At 53.6% G+C, this 22,758-nt stretch overlaps 5 protein-coding genes across 5 annotated transcripts; 3 read left to right on the forward strand and 2 right to left on the reverse strand.

The window, feature by feature from the left end:
• Nucleotides 1–978: 978 nt before the first annotated feature.
• CTRU02_202017 (uncharacterized protein) lies at nt 979–1,173 on the reverse strand (the record flags this gene model as incomplete). Its single annotated transcript, XM_036725376.1, has 1 exon — nt 979–1,173. The coding sequence occupies one exon, from the start codon at nt 1,171–1,173 to the stop codon at nt 979–981; it is 195 nt and encodes a 64-aa protein (XP_036583054.1).
• Nucleotides 1,174–7,332: 6,159 nt separating this feature from the next.
• On the forward strand, nt 7,333–9,346 carry CTRU02_202018 (transcriptional regulatory protein C56F2.05c; the record flags this gene model as incomplete). The annotated part of the gene is made up of 2 exons (XM_036725377.1): nt 7,333–8,103; nt 8,186–9,346. The coding sequence occupies 2 exons, from the start codon at nt 7,333–7,335 to the stop codon at nt 9,344–9,346; spliced, it is 1,932 nt and encodes a 643-aa protein (XP_036583055.1).
• Nucleotides 9,347–13,236: 3,890 nt separating this feature from the next.
• CTRU02_202020 (MFS monocarboxylate transporter) lies at nt 13,237–14,634 on the forward strand (the record flags this gene model as incomplete). Its single annotated transcript, XM_036725379.1, has 2 exons — nt 13,237–14,064; nt 14,122–14,634. 2 exons carry the CDS (start codon nt 13,237–13,239, stop codon nt 14,632–14,634), a joined length of 1,341 nt encoding a protein of 446 aa, XP_036583056.1.
• Nucleotides 14,635–14,830: 196 nt separating this feature from the next.
• CTRU02_202019 (uncharacterized protein) lies at nt 14,831–15,753 on the reverse strand (the record flags this gene model as incomplete). The annotated part of the gene is made up of 2 exons (XM_036725378.1): nt 14,831–15,581; nt 15,638–15,753. The coding sequence occupies 2 exons, from the start codon at nt 15,751–15,753 to the stop codon at nt 14,831–14,833; spliced, it is 867 nt and encodes a 288-aa protein (XP_036583057.1).
• A 5,036-nt stretch (nt 15,754–20,789) lies between these two features.
• CTRU02_202021 (integral membrane family protein) lies at nt 20,790–22,395 on the forward strand (the record flags this gene model as incomplete). The annotated part of the gene is made up of 6 exons (XM_036725380.2): nt 20,790–20,951; nt 21,012–21,116; nt 21,175–21,471; nt 21,534–21,622; nt 21,674–21,786; nt 21,839–22,395. 6 exons carry the CDS (start codon nt 20,790–20,792, stop codon nt 22,393–22,395), a joined length of 1,323 nt encoding a protein of 440 aa, XP_036583058.2.
• Between the last annotated feature and the right edge of the window lie 363 nt (nt 22,396–22,758).

Below are 22,758 nucleotides of genomic sequence, written 5' to 3' on the forward strand. Positions count from 1 at the left end.
AGCCTGCGACCGGCATTGGCATTGGCATTGGCTGACCCCATCTTCCAGACCGTCGTTTCTGGCCAGTCGCATTGGCGCAACGCGATGCGCCTGAAGCGTCCTGCTTTGTTTATTTTGACCATAGTGTTCTGGGAAGGATTGCGACTCGTTCGGCCTTATGATGCTTCTCAACGGGTGCATGTCGCTACCGTCATGCCGCCAGGGACCGGCCGGGATGGCCGCGGGCAATTAATATCTCTGCATGATGGACATAGTAGCTCTCTTTTCCACCCTCAATGGCCCGCCCACCATGCAAGCTTGACCACGCAAGACAAGAATGAAAGTGCGCCTGATGGGACGACCTGCTCCCAGGTACGAGACCCAAGGCGGCGCAAGGCCGAGCGACCGGACGGAGGGCGCCGCAATCTGACTGGCTCCGGCGCATTCTCTTCGCTCGATCGCAGGCGCGCACACACGCATCAGTCGCACACCCTCCTCAACTCTTTTGCGACCATGTCTTGGAATTGGCCGCAGCTCAGCTAGCTTTATATCATATCATCCCATCCTGCCGCTGTCGTCAATCGCCAGCCGTCGCAGTTTGCCAATCTGGGAGGGCAGCGCACAGAGTAGCTTGCCCGCCTGATACGAAAGCTCCCCAGTCCTTAGCAGTATGCGACAGCCCCGAACATTCCCCCCTCCCCTGTAACCTGTCGCAGACAAAAACTGGGGACTCGGCAGTGCAAAGCCAGAATGAGCGCACGGTGCGCCGCTTGCCCTGGAAGACCCTACGTCGTCGCAAACTTTCTTTTGCACAAATGCCGTGCCGCCGCCGCCAACAGCTAGCAACAGCAGCAGCAGCAGCGACTTAAATGCGGTCGGTGGTTGTGCCTGTTCATTTGTGCGCTGCCAGTCGCATTCCTCCACGCCAGACCTGCCTTGTAGTATTCCGTGCCTCTTCTTCTGGTGGACACATCACAGATCCGATTATGGATTATTTTGCTAGGAGGGGCTGAGTGGCGTGGCGAAAGCAACCCAGCCATGCGGCAAAAAAGACAATAAGTCGAGTGTGACGCACCAGGGTTGCAGAATTTGACTGATGCCGCCTCCGCTTCCCTCGCCGCCAAATGCGTTGAAGCCAAAATATACGGGCAAGCGCCGATTTTGCCGGCAGAATCCAGCGCACCAAGGCTCCATCTACAAGCTTGAGCGTACCTTGTCTGTACCCACCCTCAAGCTCAAGAGCAATCAAGCAACAAACGACCGCGGCTGGCAGCCTGCAGCCCAGAACGAATCGACGTCGAATCTACCGCTGCGAGACTGGTTTCATCTGTAGTGTTTCTGTGTGTCGAAGTGGTGACGGTGGATGAACATGTCATAGGCATGGGCAAAAGGCATGGCGTCGCATTAGGGTGAGATGCCCATAAGCGAAGAATCGGGTTGACTTGCCATGACGACTGGGCATACACGCAGAATGCGACTCATCTATAGACCATGCCCATTCGTTCGCGCACCTTCTCAATTCCTCAATTCCGAGAAGAACAGCAGAAAAAGGGTCCTCGACGAAGCCTTGCTCACTTCCGAAAGGACTGCTACCGCGACGTGGCAGTGGAGCCCCCAGCCTGCAAGGTAACGCAAAACAAAGAGCGATGGCTGCGTTCAGGAAAAGATAGCTCACCCTTGCGAGGGAATCTGGAGACTGGGCGCAAAAGTCTCGTCAGGTGTTGCACACCGTACTTTGAGTGCGGCATGCCTTTGAACTCCCCGATTGGCGAGGCGACTCGTTGGGGCCTGCATTGTCCAGTGCCAGTTCATCAACCCTTGGCCTTCTCCGCACCGAAGGACGCAGACATAGTGAAGACTTGCCCGAGGAGAGGAATCGTAGACCAACAGGATGCGTCGCGCGATCCACATCCCACCCATTGCCCATGCCATCCCACCCTATCGCAAAGCGCGAGATGAAAGAGCTGCCACTCTTGACCTTGACAGTGCAGTATGTCTATTACCTTTGTGTATCTACATGAGGTGGAGAATTGTCGAGCTAAGCGGCGACGACGACATCTGGACGGACATACGCAGCAAGACAGCAGCTCTTTGGAAACGTTATTCATTTCCCGTATCTTCAATGCCGTATATTATCTCCCGCCGATGATTCGGTAACATCTTTCACGTTTGAAACCCCGACCAGCGCATACACCCATATCTGGTCCAATCTTGCTTCACAGCAACCCGGGCCGCAGAGCACCTCCGGACACCCTATCTAATAAGCTCACCGGCCGCGGATCGCAGCGAGCACCTTACCATGTGCGCCTTACTGCTAGTTGCAGGCGGCAATCCTCGTGCGCAAGCAAGCTCCTGTGCGGACACGCGCCAAAGCTGCGCAGAGGGAGGAGGTCCGACCAGCAAACAGCTCCATCTGTATACAACCGGCTAGCCTTATGAATTGCTGGACAGTTTAGAGAACTGTGTGCGGCGGCGCGAGGTGTCTCCCCCTCCCCCCAACAACGTACTCTGACATGGGGGTCCTCTGTGGTGCTGTATAAGTTAATCGTGATTACAGCATGAAACAAGTGCCCGGGGTTCATGATCCGACGGCATTGAATCTTGCGTTAATATTAGTACATGCAGACGAACTCTTCCTGGGAGCTCAATCAGCAACAGGGACGGTTGGCAGTCAAAAATCCAAAGCCCTGACTGAGCTGACCGCCCAAGGGATTTTGTCATGGTGTATTAGCCAGTTTGGCCAATGTTCCGCCTTACCTTGTGCGTCAGGCCTGCCAGCAGCGCTTCGACCCTCTTCTCCGGCCGCCATCTCTCCGGCCATCTCGATGCCCTGTCAGCCTGCCTTTTTTTTTTTTTTTTGCGATGGGCTCATGGCGCCTCGAGCTGATCGAGACAGGACTGTCATTGGCCCGTAAGCCATGTGGCTCTTAACCTGTTTTTGCCCGCCTGTTCCCGCGCTGATGCACTGTAAATCTTGCATTTGATAACAACCAACCTATCACTAACCAACATGATCCCGACCCGTCGATTGCAACAGTAACACTAAGCAACCTGATCGTTACCAAAGGGGGAAGGGGGGAAACATGGGAAGCGCTGTTTATCCCACGCGACGACACAGACTCTGTATCATCGCACGGAGTAGGAGGATGAGGATGAAGGAGAGGCAAATCACGAGCGGAAAGGCCATGGACGGCTGAAGCGGGCCTGGGGATCCAATGGGCCGACGGCAGATCATTTCACTTAATAAGACTACATTCTCCGCCTGACAGGCAGCCGCTGGTTGGTCGCGGAAACCACTGGCACCGGCCAGCGTCGCCTAATGCGCTCGTGGCGTTTGCTATGGGGGTTTAGGAGCCGTGCTTAGAGCTCGCATTTGGAACTCCAAAGGCATTCAATGGCTTCTGGGCTAGATAAACGGCCCCAGTTGTTGGGGCGGATTGGCGTCAAAACGCTAATAGGCGCCATGCCGGACCTGCAGTGCTGGCGCCATCGTGGGCATGTGTATGCGTGTGTATGTATTATATGTGTGTATTATGTATGTGTGCGAGTGAGTGTGCGTGTGTGTGCCATCCAGGTAGGCCCGTTAGATGGCGAGGATGAAAAATAGGGATGGGGCAAGTTGTTAGATGTCTGGGGCTGGTGCGACATGAGGATGACGATGGTAAGCCCAGATGTCGCAAGACCGTGCCCATCGCGGTCCTCAATCGTCCAGGCATGGTGAAGAGGGTGAGAGAGAGTCTCTGGATGGCTGGGGAAGCGCAAGAGAACATCCGGTATCTTCTTTTCCCTCCCCGTCACACAACGGGACATACGAATCTTATGACCAACGGGCGATTCGGCATCAGTCGCAAAAGCAGTTGACCGAGTTTCGGTACGGACGAGAAAGAGCAAGTAAGGAGAGACAAGGGCGTTCACGCAAGATGGCACCGGCGCAGATCGGCCAGGGCATTCCGAATTTCTCCTCTCCCCCTCCTCGGTGTGCGCCCGCCAAACTGTCTTTGTGTAAATTCGGTTCGGGGGGCGGGGAGGGGGAAGCGTGTGAGATATGGGACTCTGCGAAGCGCCGGACTGCCCATCGAGCCGGATGATCTCTGCTGCGAGTGGGATACCGAATGGGAAGGGGAACAGAGAAATGGGACAAAGTAGCAATTACATGTTAGCTCTCTCAGTTCCCAAGGTACGGCAGTCGATTCGCAATCGGGTCCGATCTGGCGTCCCTGACCCCTCGGAGGGTCCGGGTATATTGGCAGGCTCAAAGTAGAAAGGACAAGGCATATCAATCAGCCCGTGAAAACGTTCCCTCCCCTCCCCTCCCCCTTCCCCCAATCGTCCGTCTCTGCTCTCAGTCTTCGCCGTTGCTTCCATATGAGAAATGATCGCACCGTTTTTGGCACATGGGTGATGCAACAACAACAACAACAACCATCAAGCAGATATGGGGGTGGCTGGGGAGGGAAGAGGGGGGAAATAGACCTGCGTGGTATGGATCGCATCGCAACGCATCACATCGCATTGGATTAGAGTGAGCTGGACTGGACTGGACCTGGGCGGGATTGGGTGGGATCATGGATGGCCCAGAGGACCGCGGGCATAAGCCAGGATTGTCGTGGTTTCGATGGGCTCAGGCTCAGACCGGACAGGGATGGCTGGGCGAATTGGAGGAAAAATGAGGAGGAACGGGGTCTGATGGATGGCACCGTAATAAATAAGGTATGGCGTAAGGTAAAGCAGGAAGGTTTCTGACCTGTTTGCTCGCGGAGACATGACGCTCCAGTCTGACTGGCTCGGCGTAGGGAGGTGAAGCATGTATGAGGTACGGCGTACGGACCGGGTTACTCGTGCGTTGCGTGCCTTATCTCATATGCCATACTGGTAGACATTTGTAGGATACTACTGCCCGACAATCGACTCGGCTGTCTATCTCTCTCTCACTCACACACACACACCCGATGTGTTTATAATATTCATATATTCAATCAATTAGTCGGTCGGTCGGTCGGTCCCCCCAGCTCTTCGGATCGCCTTTCTTGGTCTTGGCTGAGCCGACTTGACACGAGGCAGACAAGTCAGAGTGCGATTGGTGAAGGGATGATGGGTGTGGTGAGGGTGCGAGACAGGAGAGTCACATTATGTTCCTTGCACATCGGGGGCGCTTCCTCGTCATCCGTCCGTATGCTGGCGTGTGCACATTTAGCCCATTTAGCTGAATGTGAGAAAGTAAGAAAGATAGAGAGGGAGAGAGAGTGTGTGTGCGGTGTGTGTGGTGTATGTTTGTGTATGTATGTATATGTGTACATGTATGTGTGTTAGGTGTGAGTGTATGCATGTATGTATGTACCTTACTCGAGGCCAGAGTGAGTGAGTGTACGGAGACGCAACATTACACAACTCAACACACACACTGGTGTAATACTGCGTTGTGCAGCATCCAAAATATTAAACAGCGCACAAACTGGAGAATTGGCGATCCTCAACTCACTTCTTTTTCTGGGCCCCTCGCCCCCTTGACCTCGTCGACAGAGATTGAGGCTTCTAGAAGACTGTAATTACCTTTCCGGTGTGAGAGAGGTCATCATATCCGCAAATAGGCACTGGCGAGATTTGATGGATCAACGCCCGCCCAGATCTCTCTCTTGACTTGACCGCCATGGAGTTCCTATAGTGGCCCGGTAGCTCACACCCCAGTCCCCAGGCCCTGTCTGGTCTGCTCGCCTCTTGACCTGCCTGGTTTGCGCTGGTCACTGATGTGCGGCGGTGATGTGTGAAAAAGTGACCCCCAAAGTTGCGCAAGCATGGGAGACTTCGGTCACGTCCCGGCGCTTCAAAGTCTCGTCTGCCACGCTGTTTCGCTTTCCCCAAACACAGAATCTACAGGTTCTTCGGGGCTTTAAAAATTATATACAAGCGCAAACCTGGCATCCCAGAGGTCCTGGGAAGCGACAGCTCAAATGCGCCTGCGACGTGGAGGTACCTTTTTCATGCTACGACACCACAGTAGGAGACGTACCTCAGACAGACATGAGCTGGCCAGGAGAGAGAAAGAGACGGGACGGGCGGGTCCAGGTGCCACCCACTCTGCGGTGAGGTGCGGCAAGCACCCTGCTTTCCAAGGGAATTACTGGCCAGGGCCCTGTAGCTGGGGCGAGCTAACGAGTTGTTGTAGGGTCGGCAGGGTCGGTAGGTTGGGGCCCAGCCAGGCACCTTGAGGAGACGCTGACTCCTCTACGTTAGGTACCGTAGGTAGGGCCCCTTACTGAACTGTCATCAAATCACAGCAGGGGCTCCGGGCGAGTGCTCCCTGAACCATTGCCTCCTTCGGGGGAGACAGAGCCCGCTCTATAGCGCACCACGCCCTGGAAACGCATGCCTCCGGAACGAAACAAACAGGCACAGTACCTCTCACACTGTCATCCCCAACCAGTGGCACCGGCAGTTTATTGACCTTGTTCCTCCACAGTGGCAGTGGACGGGACTTGCACCTTGGGTCGCTGGACTTGCCATGCGCTCCGTGTTAGTGAGCGCAAGCCAGACTGGACTGGAACTGGGACATGGAACTGGACTGACCGACCGCAGTCAAAATCGTAACCTCGCCGGGCTCCTCTTTTTCCCTCTCATGCACACAAACCTGCGAATTGCCCAGCAGAATCCCATCATTCAACACCACTGCCTTCGTCGAGAGTAAGTTTTATCCGTCCCTTTGGTCTTTGCGATCGAGGTTTCGTGTCCCTTCACACCCGCCAACTTCAAACCCTTGAGCCAGCCTTTACCGTGCTACATCTGCTCTGCCCATCCATCGCTTCTCTGGCTGCTTCGCTGCGTCCCGCTACCCGACACAGTCCCAGATCAACCTCCTCTCCTCCTCATCCTTCTCTCTCTCTCTCTCTTGTCTCCCTCTCCCACCCAACGACAAGCCATCACTGCCGCTAGATTCCTTCGTTTAACCTGTCGTGGGCGTCTCATGGCTAATCGCTCGTAGTCCATGCTCTAGATTCTCCAACAATCTCCTCCCACTCCTCCTCTCCTCCGCCCTCCGACCCTTCGCTCCGGCAGCGTCCTTGGTCAGATCGCCCCATTTGGCGCTGACCACACGACGACGCAGGGCGCCCATTACGACGTTTTTGATAATCATTTTGGAGCAAGTTGGCTCGGCTCTGCTGCCATTCCGGCTCGAGTTTTTGGCTCGTTGGCCGTTGATTACCACTCTGGTCGACCGCCCGCCGACCTAGGTCAGGATTCCAACCTTCCTGTGCCAAATTCACGACCACCGCCCATTGCAACAATACATCCCCCATCAAGCCCCCTTCGCCCGATCATCCTCCATTCAAATCTATCGATACAATACTATAACCCAAAATGGCGAGCATGTCGCCCGCAAGCGTCGTCACCGGCGGCTCCGCGGCCACCTCAAACCAGGGCAGCGTTTCGCCCCGGCAGACGGTGTCGCCCAAGAACGTCGCATTTGAACTTCTCTTCACCGAGTCACCGCAATATCGTGCGCGACTGCCCATGCGGGTTCAGATCTACCCTCACGACACCACTGACTCTATCGTCACCACTGTCAAGAATTTTTACGGTTTGTACTCGGGGCCGACCGGTTCAAAGGGCGTCAGTTTCGAGGACGAAAATGGCATAACCCTCATCGCCCGCTACGAGAACTTCCGCAACAACATGGTTGTCTATGTCAGAGTCATCGAGGAACCTCCTTCTGCCCCTAGCCCCTTTGTGGCCCCCATCTACCAACATCCCCCCGTCGGCGCTCAGCCATACTACAGCAGTGACGGATACCCGCTTCAGCCCCCCCCTCGCTTCGGCCACGAGATCTCCAGACCCTCATCGAGGACATCTCGGAAACGCAGTCCTTCTCCTAATGCTAGCCGCGGCAGACGTAGCGGGTCTGCCAACACCAACCCCAAGAAGGGCCGTTCCCGCTCTTCCAAGAACCGGGACACGGGCGCCAATGGCCACGCCGACATTTACAGCGATAGCGTCAACGGCTACAGCAGCGGCGATGGCGCCCCCGGCTCCAGCTCTGGCAGAGCCAAGGAGCAGATTGGCAATACCGAAATCAGTGTCGAAAACATCGTAGAGGGAGGCCGCCGCAAGCGAGCCAAATTCGAGAGCTCTGTAAGTTCACCGACCACTATAGGTTTTTTTTTTCTTCTTCTCGTGTGTCCTTCTTCCCATGCTCATCTCTCTCCCACAACAGGAGCTTCCCCTGTTCGCGCCTCCACAGATGCCGGCGGCTACGTCAAACCCATCCGTGTCTCCTGCCCGCCGCACTGAACCCCAGCGACCCTCGCTGCCTTTCGTACAGCCCGGCCATAACCCCTTCACGAATCCCATGCCTCTTCAATCTCCCCAGAGCCACAACAATGGATACGGGCATGGTGGATATTATGCGACGCCATCCTCTGAGCGTCACGCTCGCGGCAGCATTGGCTACCCCGGGCAAGGCGGCAACTATGGCAGTATGGGCGGTATCCTCCCTACTCCGGATCCTACTGTTGGCAGCTGCATGTCGGAAGAGGACAAGGACGTGGCTATTCAGCTTATGCGTCTGGGTGAAATGTCCAACATTTCTCACGGTCGCACGTCTGCCTCTACTCTTGACGACACTTTTAGCGGTCGCGCCGATGCTGCTTCGTCTACTGGAGCCACTAGCGACGGCGAAAGCGAGAGTGAAGAAGAAAGCCCAGCTGCCCGGCACCAGAAGCTGGATGCCGCTGGCATCATGCGCAAGATTTACCAGACCACCGAGAGCCACTTCATCCCCCAGCCAAGCATTGAGCCTGCCGGTGACGATGCCGAGATGGAGGAATCTGTCGAAGGCGTGACCAACGGCGAGCGCAAGCCTGAGGTTTTGAAGAACAAGACCAACCTCCCCGACGCCCGACCAAAGACGCAATTGCCGGGCTCCAAGGCCAAGACCAAGGTCAGCAAGGTTCCTCGTCCGTCAATTCCTAAGCCGAAGAAGGCCCCTGTCACTGCCAACGGCCCTATGTCGCCGGCATCTCTCCCTCCTTCTCGCAAGCCGTCAATCACTTCCGCCGCGGCCGTGCCCGGTGCTCCTGGCGAGGAGGAGCAGTTGGACCTGTCGGCCAAGCCTCGTTGCCAGCGGTGCCGCAAGAGCAAGAAGGGCTGTGATAGGCAGCGACCTTGTGGGCGATGTCGCGACGCTGGTCTCAGCGCCGACCAGTGCATCAGCGAAGACGAAGGCAATGGCCGCAAGGGCCGCTATGGCCGACACATGGGAGTGCCCATCAAGAAGGAAGACATTGCCAATCCTACGCAGCCTATTCTCCTTCCAGCTGCACCCATTGCCACAACGGCTGGAGTGGCCGACAAGAACAAGAAGAGGAAACGGTAGGATGGTTGGGTTACATTCTCGCAGGCGCTTCATGTGGCCGCCGCAGCCCACAAATGAAAGTCATTGCACCACTTGGGGCCTTGGGCTCCATGTCAACCATGGTTGCCATAAAAGGCCCCATACTGTCACTATCGGGATGGGATCACAGGCTTGCCGGCGTTTCTTGGCGGCAAACATGTGAACATCAGTGGGGCTTTTGGACCAGCACGTCATGACATGACATGCTTCCTGTCCCTACAGTTCTAGGAGGAGGATATTTGAACTGGTCTGGAAAGGTCACCTGGCAAAAAGGGGATAAGATATGGTGGGGGGTTAATTGGGGTCTGCCGGGTGAGGACGGTCGCTCACGCTCCTTTTTTCTTGGCGTTTCGGATCTTTTTATTTATGGGAAGCGGTGTTTTGCTGTTTGCTGCTGGTATTTGTTTTGCGCGCGACATGATTTCTCTTTCACTCTCTCTTCTTTTCCCTTCCTCTCTTTCTGCTTTTGTTTTTTCTATGATGGCAAAGTCGTGGCGAGAATGCTACAGTTTTCGGCGAGGTTGTGCGACTGTACGATGTTTTAGGGGCCAAGAAGATGGAAAGGGAAAAAAAGCAAGTGGAGATGTTGGAATACTTGCAAGCGTGCGCGAGCATACAAGATGCGCATGCGCCTGCTTGCGAGACGGACGGCCTTAGTTCGAGTTGACTTTGCAGAAGGAAGTTATTGCAAGCTTTAGGATGAGGAAAGCCAAGGTCACGGCAGCAGACAACCCAAAAAAAAAAAAGAAGGCGGTTTCACACAACTAGCAGGCGAGGCGGCTCTTGTAGCTCGCGCATGGTTCAAAATTTGCCAGTGATTAAAATGAATGGACCGCTTGTCCGCGGTCTCGTGCTAGGTTGTTGTCCCTTTTTTTTTGGTGGTGGTGGTGGTTAAACCCTTCCCTATATTGGCGTAGGAGATGAAGCCGAGCTAGTGTATAGGCTTGTCGGGCTTTGCTTCCGATTTTTTTTTCCTCTCTGAAATTTGAAGGAGGATTGGAGAAAAAGAGGCAAACGCGGCTACGATACGACTTTGCTTCTTGTCAGTCAGTGGTGACGATTTCTGTAAAAGAAGGGAAGGGTTAACAAATACAGAAAGAGGGAAAAAAAAAAGAAAAAAAAAAACCAAAGTGCCACCAATGATTGAATAAAGGTACCACCGTTCATCATGCAATGCACCAGGTATGGCTACATGTTTTTTTTTTTTTTTCCGTGACGTGCGACGTGTTTGCGCAATTTGAGTTGGCATTTGCGATGACAATGAACAACAACGGAGAAGGGGGGGGGGGGGGGGGGGGGGGAAAAAAACGGTCCATTATGATCGCATCGAATCCGGCGCGGAGCGGGGAGGAAGGCTAGAACGGAAGTCGTTGAAAGTTGGATGCGGGGCTTGTCCCAATTTGACTTAGTGCGCGGCTCTCGCCGTTGCATCCCGTTCCGGCTCGGCCAGGGGAGAAGAAAGGGGGGGGTGTGAAGGGTAATGTAGACAGGTAGGTACCTGCCACGCGTGGCGGTTTAGCTCACTACTACAACTCAAGTACCTGTAGTGGTGGTGGTAGGTTCCACGGCACAGTGCTTGTGGACCGTGCGCGACTGATAGCTCGGCTTGGAGAGCTAGCCTCCAACGCCTTGACTGGCCCGTGGCCGCTGCTCCACGAATTGTTAAGGCCCAGCCTCGGGAGGGGAGGTACTTTGGGGGTACTGGGTGGTGTGGTCTTCGGCGCAAGGAGCTCGGGTTATTACGTCATTTCAGTCGACGAGAACCCCGCATTCACGAACCAAAGCTCCCCGCACCGCCTTTTTGTCGAAGAAATTCCAGCTCTTTTTTTTTTTTTTCTTTCGCATTCTTCGCTGGCGCTTCAAGAGGCGAGAAGAAGAAGAAGAATTACATAAGTACCATTGAGCGCAATTTATGCGATTGCGATTTGAGTGAGTAGGTGATTTTCGCATTGTAGCTTTTTTTTTTTTTTTTTTTTTTTTTTTTTCCCTTTTCCCTTCCCTGCTGCCGCTAGGGATGGAGGCGAGCGAGTTACGGACTAGGTTTTGGATATAGCGGTGAGGTGGTTTTTTTTTTTTTTTTTTTTTTTTTCCCTTGATCTCTTCTTTCCACCCTCCTTAATGCGCTGGAGGTCGGGTACATCGCGCATGCCCGCGTCGTTGTTGTTGTTGTTATTATTTATTTGTTTACTTTGACCGTTTCAGTGCACAGTGTAGTTTTGTGGTTGGACGAGGCGGCTTTTAGTGTTTGAAGGGTGCCACGCTGCGCTCTGTTTCACTGGCTTGTTGCGCGAATCAATGTGTCTGGCCCTCCCCCCTTGTTCATTCAATAGGATCTTGAGGGGGGGGAAGAGTTATGAACACCGGTGGCGAAACACGTAAGAAAAGAGGTCCCCATTGTTTTTCGGGGTGTGTCTATGTTCATCCCCTCGAGTATCATTCACAGGCGCGTGGGGGGAAGCAGTTGAAGTGTTTAAGACAAATTGATAGCAAATGGCGCTTGTCCAAGTTAGACGTAAGGCGATGCGACGCCCGCCGAGCGCAGAGTGGTGGAATCAGGGATGCGATGGGGCGGCTTGTTTTACGAGGAGGGTGGACGGACGGTGAGTCGCAATTGGTCCGATGGGACACACCTGTTGTTGTTGTTGTTGGTTTCGATGGCTGAAGAAAGAAAAGTAATGTGTGCATGTTGTGTGGCCGCCAATGCGACGTGATCATGTTGCGCGATGCGACGGACCGTGGGCGTTGTATGTAGTGTACAAAGCTGCGCTCTACCTGGTTAAAGATGGAATGCGCTACGCATCCGATTCGGCGCCGATGGTGTTGAGTCCTGTGTGGGGCTGGCTTCTGTGCGCCCTCCGCTTTCGCTGGCCAACACCATCAGCAGTCCCGCACTATTTGGCCTTCTAGGTTATGTCCAAGAGTTAAGACACAATGAGACGACATGAGCTGCCTTGCATTTATTCAAGATCTTTCAAGGGTTTGACTGGCTTTCCAGCCTTGTGCCGTATATAGATAGATAGACGTAGGCTGCGAAAGTTCTAACCTCAACTTTCATTTTACTGTGCCAACCTCCGGACTATAGCCGGTGGTTATATCCCAACAAGATGCCAGTGCTCATGGACTCGGCCTAGGCCGATCTAGTTCACTTCAGCAGTCAGGTTTGTCACGCCGTCATGGGCTCTATCGTGCATGATGCCTGGTTAGTTGTCCTTGCGTGCAATGCACGACGTGTCGGACGCCGCTGAAAAGAGGCCCTCCTTTGGAGGGCGCCCAGAACAGTAAGTCTCATGGTCGGTGTCCGTTCCGACCAAAGAGACTGCCTGAAGGTAGCAGCAGGCTTTTCTTATCAGCTGCGTGATCGGTCCCACTGCCACAAGCACCCACCACCCCTTCCGGAAATCACAATCCGACCGTTGCTCGATAGTTATCGTGCGCTTTCTGTCGGCCACCCGTCATGTTACCGAACGCCAGATGGAGCATGCATAGGGCGCACGCCTTGCGCCTTACTGCTCCAAAGGTCGATGGGAGGAGGATCGCGGAGAACTAGGATACCGCTTCCGACCGCCGCAACGGGAATAAGCCCGGGTCCTATGACCCCGAACGGTTTTCCAGCCTCTGCCGTGCGTTTCGGATGTCGGGAGGGGCGATTTCGGCCGTCTCTTTTACTAATAGACTGCCATCGCTTCCAACCTCTTTGGTCATGACGGTTAAATCAAAAATTTTGACCTCCTCCGGCAGCTGTGTAGCATTTTTATCAACTGCATTCCTCCAATCATTTGTAGTTCAATGGACTTCACCAGCCTTTCCAAGCGACCCTGTGAAGATACACCCCTCCATTCTTTCCTTGCAAGTTTCCGCAATCGACGGACATCATGTCGGAAACAGCCGATGCCGTGAGGAACACGGTTGCTGGCCCCGCAGCGGCTGCCGGCGATTCGGAGAAAGGACCGAACAGGAAGGGGGAAGCGGGGGTGTCCGAGGAAACCCGCCAGTGGTCTGCTGAACATGATCTTGTGTATCCGGAAGGAGGATGGACGGCTTGGTCCCAGGTCCTTGCCGGCAACATGCTCAACGCTCTTGCCTGGGGCTACCCAGCAACATTTGGCGTTTACCAGCTATACTACACCCAGAAGCTGAATTTGCCCTCGGCCCAGGTCTCGTGGATCGGCTCCATTCAGATATTCCTGACTTTTGCGATTTGCACCATTTCTGGCCGGTTGACTGATGCCGGCTACGCACGACAGGCAGTAATGGTGGGGTGCACTGTCGTTGTCTTTGGCACCTTCATGACCAGTTTGTGCACCGAGTATTGGCAGATCATGCTTGCCCAAGGTATCTGTACCGGCATGGGCTTGGGCGTCCTGTTCATGCCAAGTGTCGCCATCATTGGGTCCTACTTTAAGGAGAGGAGATCTTTGGCTTTGGCGATTTCTGCCACGGGCACTGGCGTTGGCAGCCTGATCTTTCCCTCGACACTGCAGTATCTCATTCCTCAAATCGGCTTCCCCTGGGCTGTGCGCTGCTCAGCCTTCGTCGCGCTCGCTGTTTCTATCATCGCAAACGTACTGTTACGCCCGCGACTCCCACCGCGAAAGTCGGGTCCTCTTGTCGAGTGGGCGGCATTCCGAGAAGGTCCATACATCTTGTTTGCACTAGGCGTTTTCCTCTACTTCATGGCGTTGTACTTCGGCTTCTTTTATGTAAGTTTCGTAGGCGCTGAAAAGCAAGTCCCCTTTGCGCTAACATGATGGTGGTAGATCAATACCTACGCGCGAAACGTCGTTGGCTTCTCAACGACCGAGTCAGTGTCCCTACTTCTCATCACCAACGGTATGGGCATCCCAAGCCGACCGGTTGTCGGATACGTGGCTGATCGTCACCTTGGTCCGATCAATACTTTCATGTTGATGACGTTCCTTCTGGGATGCATGGAGTTTGCCTGGATAGGAGTAAAGACGCGGACTGGCATGTACATCTTCAGTGTCTTCTTTGGCTTGTCCAATGGGGCGGCACAGGGCGTGTTTGTAGGGGCCTTGGCAAGTCTGACGTCTGATCCGCAGAAGATGGGCACACGGTTCGGCATGATAGCGACATTGTCGGGCTTTGCGTCTCTGGCTGGACCGCCAACAGCTGGTGCCATTATCGATAGGTCAGGTGGGCAGTATCTCTGGGCTCAGGTCTGGGGTGGAGTGGTAATCATAGCAGGCTCGCTGACACTTGGAGCGGCGAGAGTAGCAAAAACGGGAAAGGCTCCGAGAGCCAAGTTGTGACGAAAAAAAATAGAAGATAAAAGCAGCCAGGCGCACAGAGTGGCCGCGGGTGCTGTAGCTGGTTAATTGTGAATGGTATCTTTATAGAAGAATGTCATAGACTGGTACGATGCAACGCCAAGCATATGCGGTGCGGCGCGGTTCGGTGTGCATAACAGGAATAAACAGGATATGTTCTCGACACAAGGCATAGTTATCATTTCTTTCTCAGCAAGTCGAGAGCCTCTGACAGCAGCCGCGCAATCTGCTTGCCGTCCTCCCAGACAAAGTCATGATCGTGGGTGAGGTTCTTAATGACAGTGCACTCGACACCATCCTTCCTCAGCTTCGAGGCCATGCCCTCAATCTCAGGCTCGTCAACCAGCGAGTCTTCAGTAGACCAGGCTAGCATGATGAGCCTCTGCGCAGGTAAGGCTTCCTTGAAGCTCCCCGAAAAGGTGGCCGGCATGACCTTGTTCCAGGCGGTTTGGTCGTTTCCAAATGCGCCGGCAATGAACTGGGTGTAGTTCTCGCCGTGACGGGCGTTGAAGTCAACAAGCTCATAGATGCCAGACACACCGACGAAGGCTGCCGGCAGTTGCACCTCCGGTGGCGGGGCCGAGCCGAGGGCAGCGGATCCCATCGGCAGTTGGAGGGCGAGGGTGGCACCGGCGGAGTGACCGATAAGGATATAACGATCCTTGATTTTGTACTGGCGTTGCAGGAAGCTCAAGGCCAACCAGATATCCTGGAGGTGGTCAGGATGCTGAGCGCAGCGGAGCTCCGCCGGCGCAGTGACGGCGGGGTCTTGAGGGAAAAGAGGATGCGGGGAAAGGCGGTAGTCGATGCCGACGAAACCACGAATCTCGGACTTGGGAACAGAGGAAGCCTTGAGGATTTCCTGGATCGAGGTCCCGAAGTCCTGGTACGTCTTCCGGGGGTCGCGCCAAGCACCGCCATGAATATAGCTAATTGAAAATGCGTCAACAGGGCAATCTTTCATGATAACAATTGGACGACTCACATCACCCAGTATTTGTCTGCGTCGTCAGCAGTAGCAGGGAACTCCCAAACACCGAGCTTCTGGAGCTCATTATCGGAAGCATAATGATGCTCAGTGTATTTCAGAGAGGCTGGCATGATGGTGTTAGTTGATATCGGGTTGGTGATTGGTGGCTTGTCGCAAGTTTTTGGTGGGATATCAACGCAGGGCGCAACCTGACGGTAGAGCGTGAAGTTGCAGAGCAGGGGATATTGAAAGGGACAGAGAGGTTCCGAGAGTTTGAAATCCTCCGGGATGCTTGGCTCAGGCTCAACGCTAAAGAAGGAGAAAAGACGTCAGGGTGGTGAGACGTTGTGTCAAGCCTATCGACGTGGATGTGGTTTGTTGCGCGCGACTTTCAGTTTGTGATTTACTGGATTGAGTTGCGGTTGGCAGTTGGCAGTTGGCAGCCAGGCGCTCAGACAATGAGGGACAAACAGGTGTGAGTGGGGCAACCCACTCTTCCGGGTTGTCGTCCCTGCATCGGTGTCTGAAAGGGACCGTTTCAGGTCGTCCCAACTGGGTGTGGCAGCCGGTGCAGGTGCACGGAGCACGGTTTGGCTCTCTTCTTCTATTTCTTCAGTCTCAAGAAGGCAGTTAAGGCACACCACACCATACTGAGATTTGATCGCTGACTCCAACAAAGATAACTTACACGCGAACAGATTTACTAGGTATATGGCTACGGTCAGGTTATTTCGGATATTCATCCTTCGGAAATCGATCTATCCTTGGGTTTTACTTAGCTCACCATTACGAAGCTCACCACGCTCTTATCAGTGAACCAGCGACTGTATTTTTTTCTTTCTTCCCAGCATCGTCATTATCATCACAACTATTCTCGCATTTCCTAGCATGATTACATCTACCAATACAGGCTAAACGCTCTGCAACTTGAATAGTTGACATCAAATTCAATAGACTGTTGGCGGCTTAAAGTCAGTTCGGGCATATGCGATGCAACGATGGAAGCTGGTGTCTGAGCGGAGACTGGGCTACTTAGCAATGCAACGACGGGAACATGATCTACTCTTCCTCCGAAGGAACCGCTAATGCTGACGTTCACTCGTAGTGGGTTACATTAACGGCGACATAGCCTGATGGTGCGGCCATGTTGGTGCCCATGGACCATGTTCTGCCACCGAGCCGCTTACAGCATCAGGGCCGACCACAGTACTCAGAGAAGGCTGCTATCGGCCGAATGCGACAATACCCCACAACCGTGCTCATATGCTGTGGCAATCTCCTGACGGGATCCATGACAGCCTTGGAAGGATTGCAATCGGCTCTTGGTGAAGTGTTGGTGGATAGCTGCACTAATACGGTGTGACGGTGGTGCTCGGTGGATATGAATTCCCCCTGCTTGCAACTGACTCCTCATGGTATGCGGTGCTCATCCTCTCCTGCTCGCTCGCAATTAGGCGGAAGGTTGAATGAGCAAGGATACCTGATGTGATTGGTTGTTGGTGCAGCGTTGCAACGTTGCGCCAAGGCAATGTCAACCATTGTCGGGCTGTGCATGGTACTAGCCATCAGGCCGTGACGATATTGGCTATCCATCCCAGTCATTTTTGGGGAGAATGAGACTTGAATAACATAATGCACTATGCCACTCGGAAGCCAAGGAATGAGTAAAAGGGCTGGTATATGGAGGCATATCTGGATTGTGAAATATGCTGATGAGGGTCAACACGCCAGAAGCGGCCCCCATCGGCATCTAATTCAAGCAGAGCACTCAGGCCTTTCTTGCGAAACATGGAACGGTGATGACGGGCAAGACTAGGCCGGGGTCGGACCCGAGGCTGTCGAGGCCGTCGAGGGATATCTAATCGAAATGTGGGATAAAGGTCCTTAAAAACCCACTGTAAGCGGTAGGCGACAAGTGCCTTGTTCCGTTGGAGACATTTCTCTCGTACGAAACAATCATATCTTCATGGGCTCGGATGGCCCTGCGTTTCCCCCCCCTCCTAACCGACCATTCCCAAAAGAGATGTGCCCAGGCGACGTTGGCTCTTGGGTTCGCGTTGACGGGGGCTTCTTCCAGGGTTGTTGTTGATGGATGTGGTCTGGACGCCGAGCTGAAATGTCACGGTACCTTGTATCCAGGCTAGATTCTCTAGCATACTCAGGTACAAGGTACTGCTGCAGCAGGCAGGTCCTCTTCACTGGTTGCATATCGTATGCAAGGCACGCCCCTAAATAAGCAGCAGCCTCCTTACTGCGGTCGTCGGTGCAGACGTAAAAGCACCTGAGGGAGATGGTAATAATGAAGAGTCTTCCACTCCTCCAGCCAGATTCATTCCTCTCTACCTCCCACGGCTTCTTCCGCCGACACTGGTGTGAAGAATCATTCGACCCTCGTTAGCTTCCTTCCATTCTGCTTCTAGATCGCTGTCCGTGCCTCGCCCCTTGATACCGTTTGTGGTCAGTCCCGATTGACAACTTGGAAGTTCGGGTCTGCAACATTCATCTCGCGATTTCAATGGTCGCGCACGAAATCCTTCCAACAGGCATAAGCATCCATGTGAACTTGTTTGGTTAGCATAAATCCACCACGCTGATGCCGGGTAATGCACGACCCGGATATCCCCCTTCAGGTGGGGGGGGGGGACATCGCTATCATGGAGTTCGCCCAGGCCAGGTTATAACTTACGTACGTATACTACACTACATACATACACTTTATCCACCTGTCACCGGCATTAAGCTATTGGCAATCTCGGGGATTCGTGGATGACGGGCAGCGATTCCCCCCTTCCAGCCCGTCAACCGTCAAAGAACACCAACACCAACGAGCAAGCTATAACGCGCTATTAGGCGAAGGCGGAGCAGCGTTGTTTTGTCAAGATGCAGCAAGGACCTTTTGCTGGCTCTAGCACATCCTTCAGGACCACCGGTGCCACTGTTGGGCTCCAGAATGACTCCATTTTCGAATTATTCCGAGTTCAAAGCGCAAATTTGTACATGGCATGCTATCAACAATTCGATCCATAAATAATATGGAGTTAATATACCGAAGCCAAATTTTTGTCACATTTCCCCGAACACAGATGAGAGGGGAAGGGGGGAAAACATCACGGAGTGGCCGTCGAATGGTAGAGCCCCGTCTCTTCTAATCTTGGCCTTTTGGCGATCCGGGTATATCCCGCCCCACACAGCTTGACGACGTGAATCCAAACCAAGAGCATGTTTGGAGGAATGGAGACGCCAGCAGACAGACAAGAACAAGCTTATTGTTTTTTTTTCCTTGTCTTTTTACCTTTTGCCTTCCTAGGGTTCGTGTCTTTATTGTGACTCTCCCTCCACTATTCCCCTCCCATTGCCAACGCGCTCTCCAAGCAGCCCTGTGCTACGTCGAATTGCTTTTTCTTCAGCCGACATGGGTTCGCTCGCTTCCCAACACGGGAAGGGCACATATACATGGACAGGTTTAGGCACAGAATCCCGCCTCAATGATGCATTACATCCGAATGTCGGCCGCTCAGCGACCTCAGTTATCCAACCAGGAGCTGCCGCTTCTTCGCCCCTTGCTTCCGCCAGCCGCATTGCCTGGAGCCGTTGTATCCGACTGCCTTTGCATATCCGATATTCAGCTTCCCTCTTCTGCCTCTACTAGTACCTCCCCTCCCCCCCTTTTTCTCATATCACGTCGTGTCCTGGCGCGGTTTCTGCATCGTTTAGCAGGTAGCAGGTCATCATATAACTCGGGCCAATCGTGCTAGCTGCTAGCGCGTATCACCCGTACTGCCTACTGTCGTTGTTCAAGGATGATCCAAATCATTGGACCTTAGCAAGGACGTGTGTGCCTCGTCCAGCGGAGCAGTTTTCCTTGTTTTGAAGTAGAGCCGTTGGTCCAGATTCATCCCTCAATTATTAACTAGATTGCAAGCCCCATCGTAACGGGGAATGGGGGGGTTAGGCCAACGACAAAACACATAGCACAGAGAAAAAAGAGATCAATAACATCGGCCAAGCCTAGTGGCTTTGCGTAGCGAGTCCGTCACGGTTTCGCAGGGCTGGCCCACCCACTGTTCCATCACCAGTAGTGCTCCGTATTCAACAGCACTTTGTCGGCTCGACAGATATTCATAAATCATTTATGTGATGAGATCTCGACCAACCGAAACCCCCACCCCCAGTCATCTCTGTAGGAAATAGGCTGCTGCAAGCATCCCAGAGGGAAGAGGCGTCTCACTCTAAGCCACTCGGCCATGGACCATGCCCATGGGCTGCCTGCGTGCCTGCTAGCCGTCACCCTCCCCCCTCTCTTATCATTCATCACTGGCGAGCACGCGCTCAAGACCAAAACGTGCTTTTGCTGGCGGGACAGGCTGCAAAAAAGTCTTGGCTCGTTCGTTTGTCCCTTTCGGGGAGCTTCTTCCCTCCATTATGCCCACCTCCCGGGTCCCCAATCCATGCGCGTGGTTCCTGCAGCCCTCATCACGTACTATGTATGTACATGAGAGGCACACATTTGCAAAATTACACTCACTCGCTGAGTCTGAATGCAGACTGAAGCATCGTGTAATCTGTGACTGCGCATTCTCTCGGGGCCGCCGTATAAACACTCGTGCCGCATTACTTTTCCTTTTCGTCTGTCTCCCCGAGAGCCTCTCGTATGACTGGCTCTCTTTTCGCAGATACCGTGTAACGCGGATGTAAATAGAACTGTCCAAGAGGAACTTAGCCACGCGGTCATGAACAGGCCGCAAGCCTTCCAAGGATGAAATTCCTAGAAAACCCTGGGTCGAAAGGTGCGAAACCCCCCGTCTACCAAGGCCTCTTTTGGTTCCACTTCCATCGCAGTCCATGCAGCCGGTCTGAACTGGCAGACATGGGACCCTCAACTCTCCACATGCTGACCCTGTCCTACCGGGGCCATCTCCGGGGGTCTCAGACTCGGCGACCCTCTTTCATCCGTCTCTCGTCCTGGGCCAGCTTGGGAGTCCAGCCCATGGACTAAACCAGGAAGGCCCCCCTGGGTATGCCTGTTGCGTCCATCGCGGTTGATCAGTTTAAGTTCTCCCGGACCGCATATGTAGCCACCCCAGTTTGCACTCCTTCCTTCTGTCTTCTGTTTGGCCATGCTCTCTCCCCATTGTCATTCTCTTGAGCATCACAATACCGCAGCCCTATGGCTGAGGTGGACTTATCAGAGAGCAATGGCAATGCTCTCGTAGCCACCGCCATCACATTCCTTATCCTCTCTTGGCTTTCTGTTCTTCTCAGATGCTATGTTCGTGCTTTCATGACCAAGGGTTTCCAATCAGATGACTGGCTCATGCTTGTTGCCCAGGTAGGCTTCTCTTTCCTTCCTAGCAAGAGCCACCAGCCGTTTCTAATCACTACGTCACAGGCGGTCTTCACTCTTTCCTGCTCATTCATTCTCGTTGGCGTACAAGATGGCCTGGGGCACCATAATCGAGCTCTGCCGCAGAAGAAGGAGGTCTCTGCGTTAAAAGTATTGTTACTTCCGAGTCTGGTTGTACCGCCCCCGTCTTTGCTGACGTATCATGTAGTATCAAGCCTTGGCGACGGCTACATATGTCCTCGACATGTTGTTCATCAAGCTGAGCATCGGCTTCTTCCTTCTGCGTCTGTCCAACTCCAAGGTCTACAACTGGATCTTGTACATCAGTCTCGCCATTGTCACTATATGGAGTACAGTAATCTTCTTTTGGAATATCTTTCAGTGTTCCCCTGTAGAGGCACAGTGGGATTACGCTATTCCCAACTCTCGTTGCGTCTCGCCGAATGACGTTGTGGCCGCGGCATACTCCATCAGTGTCATGACCATCTTAAGTGACTGGCTATATGTGAGTCGACTCGTTCATCATCTACGTTGCATCAAATTGAGGCAGTGCTGACCGTTATCCAGGCTCTGCTTCCAATTCCTATGATCTGGAACGTCAAAATGACAAAACAGGCAAAGGCTACCGTCATCGTAATTCTTGGCCTGGGAATCTTGTAAGATCCACCGTGTTTTATTCGCCAATGGCAGATCTGACAGGACTACAGTGCCAGTATCGCTACGTTAATTCGACTCAAGTTTCTCGCCGACCTCACTGACTTGAGTGACATCTTGTGTACGTGCCCCATCATCGAATCCTACGAAGATATCCAGTCATTCTGTATTAAGAGAAGAAAAAAAATAAACCTGAGCCGGACTAACTATGGTCACAGTCATGGGAACGGATGCCATGGTGTGGACTCTGGTCGAACCGGGCGTCGCCATTGTCGCGTCAAGTTTGGTTACCATCAGGCCTCTCCTACGAGCTTGGCGACTGAACGGATTCACCTCAACCGACCGAACTCCGGGCATGAGCGGCATGAGTGGGGGTATGAAATCAGGAACAGCACGGTCTGCCCGCCGCCCACCGGGTTACGGCGTAAGCGATAGTGACATGGACATGGAAATGGGCGAGATGGCAAAGCACAGAGGCCAGTTCGAAAACATGCCACGCCCGTCCTCGCGTCCTGGCTATTCGTCACCCTTTACGCAAACCATACCGAAAGAGATGGACGAACAGCACATCTCTGACATCATGACCCCGCCGAACCGGAGACGAGGGAGCCTCGTCAAGAGCGAAATGTACATTATCGAAGGCGGAAAGTCGAGCGATACCTGGAGAGGAGACAGAATGGACTCGCCAAGCGCATCGTCTGTGGAGCTTGATGCTCTAGACGCTCAGAGTCAACACAGTGGCCGCGTCGGTCTTGGAGGGCGAAGGAATAATTAAAATCGATTCAAGAGACGACTACGACAGTCACGCCGGTACTTTTATATGTTGAAATCATGGGTCCATGGGGTTCACGGCTATATCGGAGGCATTTGGGTGCACAAAAAGAGCACGAAGTACGAAGGGGGATTACCGCGGCGGACGACCGCCTTGAGGCTTCTTCGCATATCAGCTGGCGTAGAACACACGGTGCCACTCACACCTATCTGCAGATGAAGGGGACTACTGTAAGAGGGTATTGGGATACTTGATAGAGGTTGGGTGTGTGCGTACTGGGCCGCGTCGATCGCTCGATGGCTGCTCTGTGCCCAACACGAGTGCTATAGCCAAACGAAACCTTAGAATACTAGCAAAGAAGAATGA

This window comes from Colletotrichum truncatum (assembly GCF_014235925.2).
Source record: "Colletotrichum truncatum strain CMES1059 chromosome Unknown Contig_0001, whole genome shotgun sequence".
NCBI lineage: Eukaryota > Fungi > Ascomycota > Sordariomycetes > Glomerellales > Glomerellaceae > Colletotrichum > Colletotrichum truncatum.